General features: G+C 31.2%; 1 protein-coding gene across 1 annotated transcript in view; it reads right to left on the bottom strand.

Annotated features, from left to right (window-relative positions):
• Positions 1 to 12,329: 12,329 nt before the first annotated feature.
• Positions 12,330 to 14,828, bottom strand: part of LOC119576929 (protein vav-1-like) — a 33,312-nt gene continuing 30,813 nt past the window's right edge. The window contains exons 8-11 of the mRNA XM_037924584.1: positions 14,798 to 14,828; positions 12,968 to 13,083; positions 12,763 to 12,814; positions 12,330 to 12,536 (exon numbers count right to left, since the gene is read on the bottom strand). The exon at positions 14,798 to 14,828 is cut by the window's right edge and continues 135 nt beyond it. Of these exons, the coding sequence (XP_037780512.1) occupies positions 12,330 to 12,536; positions 12,763 to 12,814; positions 12,968 to 13,083; positions 14,798 to 14,828 (406 nt within the window). The remainder of the gene's footprint in view (positions 12,537 to 12,762; positions 12,815 to 12,967; positions 13,084 to 14,797) is intronic.

The following is a 14,828-nucleotide window of genomic DNA, read 5'->3' on the forward strand; positions in this document are numbered from 1 at the left end:
GAGCCTTGGGACCAGCACTTGAATTTGGGGAGGCCTTGGCCACCCTAGTGGCTAGGTAGGCAATCGAGTGTGAAGTCATTGCCCAAGGGAACAACGCGGCCGGTCGGTGACTCGAACCCCTTTTTTTGAACTCAGATTTGCCATGTTGTGACAGTCTTGAGTCCGTTATGCTGTAAACCATTCGGCCACCGCGGCTTATATGTATATATATATAATATATATATATATATATAATGTATATATATATGTATATATATATGTAATATATATTATATATATATATATAATAATATATACTATTATATAGATATTATATTATAGATATATATAATATATATAGAGATGTATGTTATTCATTATATATATATATATATATATATATACATATACACACATATGCACACACATACTCAAAGTATAGGTAAGTTAATTATCAATACTTTCTGCATAAATTTTTGCTTTCTGAACAACTGTATTGAAAAATGTTTAGATATTGGAGAACAAATAAATGAAAACTAATACTGATATGACTGATATGAAAATGAACAGACTATCATTTCCTTTAGACAAATAAAGGTATTAGTAAACATAGGCAAAATACATGTGCTTTAGCCATCAAAGGCTCTATACAGCATTATAGACAAGTGCAGTAGTGAAAAGTGTGTGAAGCAGGGGTTAGTGATGATTAAATGTAACTACCTATCAAAAGTTGCTATACCAATTCAGGATAACATAGCATTGAAGGGTCAAAGATGGGTGAGGGTAATGGTTAAGGCTTTAAACAAATAAATGTGCTAGAAATAAAGGTATATAGCACTATGGATAAAGGATTATGGGCAAGGGTGTAAAAGAAGTGCTTATATTGGTTGGGGAGTCTGAGAACAAAGGTTTATTATGAGAGAAGGGAAAGTCGAGATAGCATCTGTGGGTAGAGGGAGAGGTAGGTGAGGAGGGTGTGGTTAAGGAGAATGGGTTGGAATGTTTAGATGTTCGCTTCAATCGGCAGTTGAGGAAGTAAATGCGGTAGGACAGGGAATTAATAGAGGGAAAGAGTTAGGATAAAAGGCGCTGTTAGATCATAATGGAGGGTATCTATGCATCTGAGAAGAATAGGTTTCAAATGAAAAGGTATGGATTCAATGAGGATGATCCAACAGACCTGAGGGATCAGCAAGGAGAGCGACAGGAAGGAAAAGGCTAGGGCAGGATCGTAGGATATGTGTTCCCTGAGAGAGGAACATTGCCATGAGTGCATGCTGGTGGGTTGGAGCATGACACAGGTATGAATGTGAGGCAGTTATAACATGGGTTATTAGATCAGAGTTGTCAAAGGAAGAAGTATGGGATTTTCTGCAGGATGTCCATTAGGTAATGAAGGGATTAGAAAATGAGAATTAGGAAAAGGGGGTGTAGGGGTGATTAGATAACAGTTTCAGGAGAATGTCAGGGAGGAAGAGAGATCAGGGAAGGGGTTTGTTATGACAAGTAGCTCACGTGTGTATCTAGGGGGGAGCAGAAAGGGCTAATGAGAAGGATGATGCAGATTAAGCAGAGGGGAATGGATGTGTTGGAAGGATGTGGGAAGAGGGGTATAAGAGGCAATATGAAGAGGATGGATATTGGCAAATTACTTTGAATGTAGAGGAAATGGCGAGAGAGAGTTTGGAGATGGATGAGCTGGGGGGCATGCCTATCTTGGGTCACGATTAGATCTTTCTGGAGGGATTTGTTTGGGGAGGTCTAAGAAACAAGGTTTTTTATGAGAGAAGGGAAGTGGAAATAGCATCTGGTGGGTATAGAGAAGAGGGTAGGTGGAGGAGAATGTGTGGTGGAGAGGGGTGATGGAATGTTTTAGCTTGATTGCCTACAGGAAGATGTTGAGGAGGGAAATGGAAGTAGGTGTCAGGGCAGGGTAGAGATTGGGGTGTCTATATTTTGAAATTGCAAAAGAATTTGATGGAATTTGCAAGCATCGCGCAACTTTTCAGAGATAAATTTTGTGTATTTGATCTTTCCTATAATTTACTGTAGTTTTTATCATTAAACTTATTAATGTGGCACAATTGTGTTACTGTACATGATGTATTGTATATCCCAGCTATTATATCAGTTCCAATCATGCAAATACAAAGGACCTTACGCTTATTATGTGCCAATTCGCTTATGTTGTATAATCCATAATCATGGTTTGTTATTTTAACTATAAACTCTTGATCTAACTCTCATGTATTTGTTGTCTTTTTTCACAATCTATGTCACTGTTATTCTGGTGATTTGAGCTTTATACCAGTCACATTTCCTCCATTTTACCTAGCTATGTTCTGATGCTTTAGATATATCAGTCGCAACTCATCAAATTAAACTCTACATTGCTTATACTGATTTGAGCCATAATAGTTCCTTTTCATGCCTGTGACAACCAATCATCTTAACCGCAATTTTAAGAGCAACAGAAGTCCTTTATACCAAACCCCACACAAAACACCAAACTTCCAACACCCCCCCTCCCAAACCCCAAACCCCCCCCAATAAAAAGAAAACGTATCCTATATGTAGCCTAATAAAATAGATAAATTGACTTAAACATGTTTACAGGTTCACTGGAAAGAATTTAGTTTCGTATATAGCTTGATAAGGTTGTTCTAGACTTCTACAAAAAAGTAAGATTTACACATTTTATGCAAATACTAAAAGGAAATCTAAAATTCTATGATGAAATTCTCTGACAATTATACGACGGTTTCTAAAACCAGTAAAAGACATGGGTGTCTTTATATTTTTTAAATGACTTCCTAATAAGTACATCTCCATTATATCTGAGGTTTATAGGGGTTCTCTACAAAAGAAACACATACACAGAGGGAGAAGGAGAGGGAGGGAGGGACGAGAGAGAGAGACGAGAGAGAGATGAGAGAGTCAGACGAGGGCTGGCTAGAGATGTGATGAGAGAGAGAGAGAGCATGAGAGAGAGTGTGAGAGGAAGAGTGAGGAGTGAGATAGAGAGTGAGAGTGAGGAGAGAGAGAGAGAGAGAGAGAGAGAGGGATTGAGGAGAGGGAGAGGGAGAGGGGAGGGGGAAGGGGAGGGGGGCGGAGGTGGGAGGAGAGGCAGGGAAGGGGGAGGAGGCTAGGAGGAGGAGGAGGAGGAAGGAGGAGGAGGAGTGCGGAGGAGGTAGGGGGAGGGGAGAGGGGGGAGCAGAGGAGGAGAGAGAGAGAGAGAGAGAGAGAGAGAGAGAGAGAGGAGATGACGAGAGAAGAGAACGAGAATGATCTGGGACGCGACGAGAGCCGAGATGAGAGAGAGAGGAAAATTCATGGAAACAGGGACACAACAGACACAGAGGGAAACAACATATTACTTCACTTTAGCTCTCGTTTTCTTGGCAGAATACTTCTCAATTCTGTAGGAAAATAAAAATCACTGATCAATCACAGAGATTTTATGATACTGAAAGACCGCAGATAGAACACACGACTACATGATCTATAAAAAATTGACAATAATAGAATATGTCAGACTGTTTAGCGCTCAGTTGGTATTTTGACTGCAAAGGAAGAACAAGTCACATTCAAAATTTGTAATGTATTTAACTTTCCTAAAAACATAATACTTAAATTACAAATGATTTTTAAATATCCTTTTGTCACTATTATATTACTAGGGTAAGCAAGCAATACATTGCTGCTACATGAACTATTAAAATACAATTCAGATAATGACACTTGTTATGAAAAGTAATATAAAAATAATAGGCCTCTATAATTAAAATATATATCCATAAACAACCAAGCGACAAACTATGATCGTATTTATGTATATGATATCATATATTGTACAATTCCAGCAGTAAGAATTAAGCAGTTCAATACATTTAACTGTCTCATCGAAATTCATCCACAGAATAAAGTTTGCAATGTAGTAACATGAAACAGTTTTCTCACCAATAGATTCCTATACCAATTGATACGCAAAACACTAACTACATCCCCACACTAAGCCAAAGCATTCTGAATAGGGACGCGAAATCTTTGATAAGCCTCCATCATGGTAATAACGCTATTCTTTTATAATGTAAAAAATGTTATATATACTATGAATGATACACGACGGATGTAACATGTTTTTGCACTATGACTACCACCTTGAGACTTCGAGGGCAGTATGAATCTACCTTACTACCTTATTAACTGAGATGATGATATTACGGAAAAGAAGCCTATACTGGACATCAATATATATGGCTCTGTCACGTTATCATATGAAACATATTTTTACTTGCAGCTTTCCTTGGTAAATGACGGGTCCATGAAGCTTAAGCAACACGTGGATTTAGAGTAATTTTTTTTTTTTTTATGAGGCTTTTTGTTCTGAATATTACAAAAATAATTAAAAACAAGATAACACTAAGGTATTCAGGAATTATATATCTCATCAAGTCTGCGGATTTTAACTGGTACCAGATTCCATTAGAGATTGTCCAAAGAGTTGATTTCTTACTCTTTAAATTGACAACTGAAAGGAATTTCACACTTGCCCTTCGGAAGTAATATTATATTACAAGTGGCAAATAAACACCAGACTTTTTCCTCATATGATGGTAACTACATACTGTGAGCATACTAAATATTCAAACTAGGATATCCTTTACCTAAAGAAAAGAAAAGAAAGAAAATATATGTATATATAATATATATAGTATATAAATTATTAAAATAATAAATATGTGTATATATATATATATATATATATATTATATATTATACATATATATATATATATATATATATACATATATTCTATATATATATATTATTTATACACTACTATACTATATATTATATATATCACTATATATATCATATATATATATATACATATATATAAATATATATAATATATATATATACTATATATATATTATATATATATACTTACACACACACACACACACACAACACACAACACACACACACACACACAACACGCACACACACACACACACACACACGCAACACACACACACACACACCACACACATATGTAACTAATATTGTAGTATGTAAGTATATAAATGTAAAAAAAAAATATAAATACAGATAAAATTAATAATCAATATATATATTATAAATATATATATTACTATATATATATATACCGTATACTATCATATATTCACACATAATTATAATGACATATATATAAATTCGGATATATTTAAATATAATTAATATAATATAATATATATTACAAATAAATAAATATGTATGTTGTATGTTATGTATTTGTATGTATGGTATGTATGTTATGTATGTATGTATGTGTGTATGTATGTATGTATGTATGTATTGTATGTATGTATGTGTGTTGTGTGTGTAGTGTGTATATAGATATATATATCATATATCTCATATATATATATATATAGTATTATATATATATATATAGATAGATATATATATATATATACACACACACACACACACGCACACACGCACACACGCACACACACGCACACACACCCGCACACCCACACACGCACCCACACACGCACCCGCACCCGCACCCGCACACACACACATATATATATATACACATAAACACATATATACACACAAATACATATAAAACAAGAAGGGCTATGGAAAAGCTATGATTCATCACTACCAATTCTTTAAGTTTATGCAGTAAAGTAATAATTCACATTGGCAGTATATTTATGATAATCTTGTCCCGTATTCCTATTAGCCTGAGGGTTATGGATGGACCTGGTGACCAATTTGAGGAAACATGGACCAATTTCCTACGAAATATATGATATATCCTCCCCCCGCCCCACCCCTTAGGAAAGTGCCTTACACTGACAAATTTTGGACGTTGATTGGTTTAAGACTGGTGATTACTGAAGAAGAGACAGAGATACGCTTATAGAATGAAAAATAAGACTGCAATAGCACCTAGATCATATGATAATAGCTGTAGATCTCATATAGAATACATCAATTGTACCAGTGCTTTGTCTAAAAGTGTTGGTTTGCACACATCTTCACCTAAATGCTGATTAGGGTGTAGCTGTGAAGTTGCATTTAGCCTACACTATGGCTCTCCAGCAATGTCTATATAATGACAAGAGGATGTGGATTAGCACTATAGTTAACACTGGTTGTTATCTATTCATGCCATACCTATGGAACACCTAGTGTTCTAAGCAATATTATATACAAAAACTTTTTATGCCTCTGCACAAAAACAGGAAAGAGAGACCAAATGGAGAGAGGAAGTACGAGAGCTGGAGGAGAGCAGAAAATGGTGCAAATTCAGATAATTTTCTTTTACTTATGTTCCTATGCACAGTGACCTTCTCAGTTACAAATGCGATCAAAGACCAACACATTTTGCAAAAAAAGGGTATTACACTGAAATAGAATTCAAACTGAGGAACACAATTTTAAAGGGATGGGAAAATATACAGATGACATATTTATACACATTTGTCTTGTTGAATCTTGTTGGTGTTAGAATGATAACCCAAGGAAAAATATAAATCTTATTCTGCTAAGACGGACCTACAGCCAAGGATTACATGCCAAAGGATCCTTTAAAGACAAACTATAAACCAGATATTGGGTCCAGTTGCAGCTGCAAACCAATGATGCACCAAATTTCATTTTTAGTTACTTTTTGAGAGCAAATTGTTTAAGAACAGTAAGGGAGCAATAGATGAAGTGGAGGGGGGCACTCAAGGACCACTTGTAGCCGCAAAAAGCAGTATGATTTAAGAGATCTCACAGTGAGTTAAGATTAATGAACAGCCCAAGTGAATGGTATGAAAAAACATGAAGAGCACTCCACTTTTTAATCTAATATAGTTATCAATTATAATAAAACAAAATAATAACAAAGACAGACTGCTGTAAATGATATTATTACCATTCCCAAGCTGATCCTTAAATTCCACATACAGCATTCAATTCAAACAAAGTTTACATGGTTAATGATTAACAATCAGCTACTCATGGACAAATGCACGAAGTATGTATTGGAAGATAATGAAATAAAATGCATACGAGCCAAAGGACAAACACATCTCGAAACTCTTGGAATACTACTTCTTTATTTCAAGTGTCCTCCGCCCTCGACACTTCCTGCACTAAATACCTTTAAAAGAAGGTAAGTATTTTTTAACTACCTTTTTCTAATCATATTCCAAATAAACATTTATCAAAGCAGGAAACATAAATCATTCATTAGCACTTGTTTAATCAAAATACCAATATCACCTGCAAAGTACACCAGCCACTGCGTCAAAAATGCACCAAGACAAATAATTCTAAAATGCTTAACTGATATGCATCTAGTGGATTGATGACATAATGCATGATCCTTAGACAAAGATACAATTATTGTCCTATTATTGGTCTCTCCGTGCTTGCCATAATCCTCTATTTGAGCTTTTACATCATAGTCAGTGGATTTATTCACATTTCAAAATAGAAAACAAGAAGGAACTAGAGAAAAGATGCACCTCTAATATGGACGCGGTGCGGAAAAGCCAAGTATGTACCATAATGTGTACATTTCAAGCAGATAATCACTGGAACAGAATAATGTTAAAGCATATCCATATCAAAAACCTCATAATGACTGCAGACATTAAAATCAATCCAACTACAAGATTCTGTGAGAAAAAAATGACATACAATACCCAACAAGTATCATAATCAAATATGACATCCCAGAGGAAAAGGTACTACTTCCTTCATATATTTAATACATAAATAAAAGATGAGTCACTGAAGAGCAAAAATTAAATTCCTGTTTCTTTACATACACATATAATAATAATCCAGAAATATAAATGCAAATACACAAATAACGTCAGTTAAAATTAAGTATAAAATGAGCCTTTCAGAGGAAATGTGGAGGACCTTTATTTTCATTATCATATTTCTTCAAGTGGCATTTATTATGCTACTTCTGCAACAGGACTTTTGTAACATTTGTATTTGCACATATTCACTGCTTGAGCTTCTGCTGTGCGAGGATCTGTAATGAAGATGATTTCTAAAGCACAAATGGTACTACACGCACATGCACAACGCACACCACAATATACCAACCCACCTAACAAATCCAAACATGTACACATGTACAGACACACCCACACAAAAAATGCAGAACCACTCACTAACTCTTTCTCACTCAACATGAGCATATTTGATGAATATTTAAAATGAATATATATGAGGTAATGAAGTGGAATAGGTGTGTCTTATTGAGGCTCAATTCAGCAAGCCAGAATAACTGATCATCTCATTTTTTCACCTCAATTGAGCACCATCATCTAAAAAACAAAACAAGTTGTGGATCTAGCAAACTACTGACACTGAATGACATTCACTTACACTATGTAACAGCATACAACTCATTCAGTAGATAAAGGCAAACCAAAACATATAATACTTATGGGAGAAAAAGTGGGAGGAGTCATTACAAATTGCCATTTTTTTAATGAAACATAATACTGTACTTAACAAAAACCAACTATAGTTCTCAGGTTCTTAATCATCAATTATAATCATTTGAAGAGATATGAGACGTGAATCTTTTGGCTTCACAACATGAAAAGTATTCTTGGATACCAAATGATCCTGAATAAATTATGCTTTAACAAGTATATGGAAGGAGAAGGAATGAAAAGAAAATAAAGACTTCAATAGATCTGTAAGTAAATAAATGCCACCTTTCAATATATCCAATAAAACTTTGATAAAAAAGTATGTAACACCAAGCATAACCTATATAAACTGACCATTTCTAACATATACTACCGTACTATGAAATGTCCAAAAAAATAAGGAAAGAGAAAATCAATTGTAGTTCAACTGGCATTCAACTTTTACTGCTGAAAACGAGTGTAAATATAATTATATATATATATATAGTATATATATATATATATAATATATATACTATATATATATATATATTTTATATTATCTATATATATATATATATATAATTATATATATAAATATATTATATAAATGATATATATATAAATAATAATGTAATATATACATATAAATATATATATGTAGATAGATAGATAATAGATAGATAGATATATAGAGAGATAGATAGAGATAGATAGATATAGATATTACATATGATATTATATATATAGTATGAATGATAGATATAGATATATATATATATAATAGATATATATGTAATGTCTCTATATCTATAGTCTAATCTATATCCTATATCTAGATCTATCTATATATTATATCTATATGTTATATATATATATCATGATATATATATATATATGTAATATATATACATATAGAATATTTAGATATATAGAGTATAAATATATAGATATAGATATATTATATATTATATATATTACACATATTTATATATCTATTATACATATATATGATATATATATATATATATATTAATATATATATATATATATATATATAGCATATATATTTATTATATATATAATATATGTATATACAACATATATATATATATATATATATATATATATAGAATATAGTAATTATATATAATAGTCGGTGATAGTCATAATTATCCTATATATATATAATATCTATATAGACTATAATATCCTATAATATAATATCCGATATATATAATATTATAAATATTAATGATAGACTATAGCATAGTATATATATATATAAGATATAGATATATATATAATATTATATCTATATCTATATCTATAATATATATAGGGTATGATAGATATATATAATAATACAGTATAGAGTATATGAGTATATAGTCATATAGAGGAATATATAATATATATAGGATAGAGATATTTATAGGAGTGATTAATATATATATAGATATAGACTATAAGATTAGATCATATATATAGTTATATATTATATAGGTGTATATATTTATATTTATAACATATATGATTATATATATATGTTAGATAGATAGAGACAATATATCTTATATAGATATATATATATATATATATATATATATATATAATATATTATATATATATGATATATATATATAATATATATCTTATAATCTACTGTGACATGAAAACATACTTTCCACAAACCTAGACCTAACTCTCACTTCAAAATTCCTTTTGTTCATATCCCAATAGCATCGACACTGTTACAGTAATAAACAGTTAACCTTGATTGCACTCAGAGTGATCAATTCCCCCCCCCCCCACAAAAAAAAAAAAAAAAAAAAAAAAAAAAAAAAAAAAAAAAAAAAAAAAAAAAAAAAAAAAAAAGGGGTGCACTTGAGTAGTGTGTGCTAAAGAGACAAAGGCCAAACCACACATTTAATACACTGAAATCTCCAAAAATGTCTCAGAAAAAGTTCAGAATAAACTTCAGCACCAATCCCCTTTGAAACGAAGGAATATGTAACAACGACAATTTTAAAAAGGTTGTCATACAAATAGTTTCTAAATAATATGTAATGTAACACCTTAACCATCTTATTTCCCCTTGTTCTTTCAAACACCACTTTTTTTATCTTCCTAAAAAAGCAATATAGAAAATGTTCATTTCTCTACATGTCTACCCCTTGTTAACTATCTTATTTCTTAAATATGAACAATAGTTACCTCTAGCACTGATGTCACTATAAAACATGCCACATTCACCTTCATATATTAGACAACTCCATTGCAAATGTCAATTATGAGCAAACACACTGCTCAAAGGGCCTTTCTGTCTACCTTGTGGTTGCTGTTGTCCCAAAGCAATACTTCAATAGAATCAAATTATTCATTTTAGCCACAGGCTAATGCAACGGAATCATTAATATATATTGATAAGTAAATATACATGCCTGACGCACACAAGATCGTCGAACTAGCTGCAACTATATCTACTCCTCCTTGGAAACCAAACACATAATGAGATTTCGTACAAATATATGTTTCTTCTAAACTGTAACCTACTGGATATACTATAGTGATATATATACATGGAATATATGTAAGAAAAAAGTGGACATCAGCGAAAAGGTTAAATTAACAATACATATGAGATATTGCACAAGATGTTTCCCTCTGATTATAATGGTCAAATCTCTCCAGGTCTGAGGGCTTCTCATTCAGTTACATGGAGTTTTACCTTAATTCAAGATATCGCAAATTACAGATGACAAACAATGTTCTACTTTATGTGACCCTCATGACAGAATCGCCGGCACGACAGTTTCTGAACTTTCTACAAAGCAGAAGAGATACCTCATCCTTAGTGCAAATGCAAAATTGTTTCAAAGTCAAATTTTCTTAATATGCAACTCTAACAAAAACAATTTTTTCTGCAACAATATAATTATATATATATATAATAATATATATTATATTATTATAATGATATTATATATTATATATATTTATATATATATATTATATTATATATATATATATAATATTTATACATACATAGGCAATTATATAGTTATTACATATATATATACAAATACATATATTATATATTACACAAAAAAAATATATAATGTTAATGAATATATATATGTGTGTGTGAAATATATAATATACACACACAAATATACTATACCATGTATTCCAGATAAATATATATATATAATATATTGTGTGTATATAATCATATATATATTATATATATATATATATACTATATATGTTGTATGTATGTTGTATGTTGTATGTATGTATGTATCCTGTATGTAAGTATGTATATGTATGTATGTATGTAATGATATGTATGTAATGTATGTATGTATGGGATTAGTTGGTATATTATTGTAAATGTTGTCATGTATGTTGTAGTATGTTGTCATGTATGTTGTCTGTTATGTTGTATGTATATATATTATATGTACTATGTATATATGTATATATATGCATATATGTTATTATATATATTCATATATATATTAGTATATATATATATATATATATATATATATATATATATATATATATATATATATATATATATATATTACGCACGCACGCGCACGCGCATGCACACGCACACGCACACGCACGCGCACACACACACACACTCACACCAAAACACACACACCCACCCAAACACACACACACATACCCAAACACACACACACATACCCAAACACACACACACACACACACACACATACACACACACACACATACACACATATACATATACATATATACATACACCATCTGTCTTATTGAGTGTCCAGGGCAACTCTTATGATGTGAAACAAAACCCTAATTGCTGTATCCCAGCTGGAAAAAAAATTGACCAAGAGACACTGACTACTTAGCAACTTGATCTATCTCCTTGTCCACCATGCAACATGAGCCAATTGGAGCAGTCAATTTTTGCACTTGCTCTACATTTAGAGGGAAGATAGAAGGTAATTCCCCTTGCTGCAAAGCATTTAAAGAAAGTATATCACTTGCTACTGGCAGGGGTTTCCCAAATACCATGACAGACTTCCCTGAAGTACTAGAACTGCTACACTGTGTACATATTAACACCAATATGATGCACAATTTCACATTTTTGAAGACCCAAATATGAAGCATTCCCTCACTCTTACTATGTTTATCATGTGAAGTACATAGTCTGCCATTATTGGGAGTGTTGGGAGGGGGCACAGTGTGAACTCAAGAAGAAGAAAATCCAGGTCCAAACCTCTTACATGTCAAGCAATCATGCCTAATAAGACTACTCCAAATGTCTAACTCTGTTGGTGTAGGAGTCATGAGTAAAGTTGCTATGTAAACAATCTTGGCAACTGACATACAAACAGGGTGTCATTTCACATAGAAAGATTAACCCTGTACAGTATATGAGATATGTAGCATATACATATAGACATAAATATGTATATAATGCATATGTATATATATTTTGTGTGTGTGTGTGTGTGTGTGTGTTATGAAAACACTGTTCCACTAGAAACTTGAAACTACTGGATCGGCTGTAAAACCTGTTGGTTGCAGCATTACCAACCAGCAAGGGGGTCAGTTTCCAGGGTGACATATTCTCTTGGAAGTATCCCATCTGAAAGAGAAAGTATATTCAACTTTGAGAAAAGGAATACCTATTTTTCATACACAAAAGGATCCTAAAGATGAAATAGATAAAATGAAATCAAGACAATTTGCAGTATTTGCAGAGTCAATTGTTAAGCCTTCCTGCCAGAAAAAAAGGTTCATCTGTATAACTCTTAATGATAGTAACAATGTTATATTCATAACAATAAAAATAATAATTATGATGATAATAATAATAATAATAATAATAATAATAATAATAAATAATAATAATGTTAATAATAGCAATAATAACAATATTAATATTAATATAAAAAATAATAAAAAGTATCAACAATAACAATATCATAATGACAGTAATAACAATAACAATAATAACAAATATAAAAATAACAATAATTGTGATAATCATAATAAACAAAAATAACAGAAAAAGAAAACAACAATAACAACAACAATAATGATGAGAATAATAATAATCAATAATAACAATAATAATAACAACAACAATAATATTAAAACAATAATATCATTAATAATAACAATGATGATGATGATGATAACCATAGTGACAAAAACAAAACTAACAACAACAAATACATAACAAGGACAAGAACACCAATAATAATAAAATAATATAATAGAATAATAGAAAAATAACATGAGCAAAAAAAACAATAAAGCACATACATAGATGACAGGAAATACAGCCAATGGAAAAATGAAAAATAGTCTATTACAATTAAGCAGCAAAAAGAATAACAAACTTGTAAACATAAACAAATAAAATAATAATAACAATAATACATAATAATAATAAATAATAATAATTAAACAAATAATAATAATAATAAAATGAAAAAAAAAAATAAGACTAATAATAAAAATAATAAAAGCAATAATAACAATGATGATGCCAAAATGGGATCATGATGATGATAGTAATAGTAATAATAATATTAATAATTATAACAATATTAGCAGTAATAATAACAGTGCTATTATTAAAAAACAATAATAATGAATAAAAATATAAACAAAAAAGATCAGGGAGGTCTGGTAAAGTGAATCCTTGGTAACTAAGCACTTGCAAATCTACCTATATACATTTAATATATAAAATATACAGAGCATAGACCTGGAAACAAAGGGTTACCATAAACTGAAAAAGTACACAAGAGTATTGGGTTTTTTCTTAGATTTTATTATTGTTTTGGGTACGATATGTTTATTTCTTGAGTATCAAGTACTCTTTTCACTGTACTTGCTTCATGTAATGCTGAAAATATTTTACTAGTGCTTTTGTGTTATTCATGCTAGTGTGTTTTTAATTTATGCTTCACTGTGACTTCATCTAATTTCTATGCATTAGCTGATAGTTACCATATTTCAGATTTGTTTTCCCTTGCACCTGCAAATGTTACACTAATGCTCATCCACAAATTATGACCAAGTGACTTTATTTTCCTAATAACAAATGTAGCAAGACAACAATACCATGACAATGAAGTTATAAAATGATGAGGACATACTGATAATATAAGCATACAATCAAAACAATGATGTGAAGAAAGAACAAAAATTCTCCTCCAAATCCTCCTTAAATATCTATAATGCAAAAAGGTTCTACATGACCTACAACTAGCAGAGTAGATGCCACCAAGTAAAGACAACTCCATTACTTAAAAAATACAGAAAACGAACTTGCTCTTTCTTCTTACCCTTGATACAATTCGACCCTTCCACCAGCCA

This window comes from Penaeus monodon, chromosome 1 (genome assembly GCF_015228065.2).
Source record: "Penaeus monodon isolate SGIC_2016 chromosome 1, NSTDA_Pmon_1, whole genome shotgun sequence".
Classification (NCBI taxonomy): Eukaryota; Metazoa; Arthropoda; class Malacostraca; order Decapoda; family Penaeidae; genus Penaeus; species Penaeus monodon.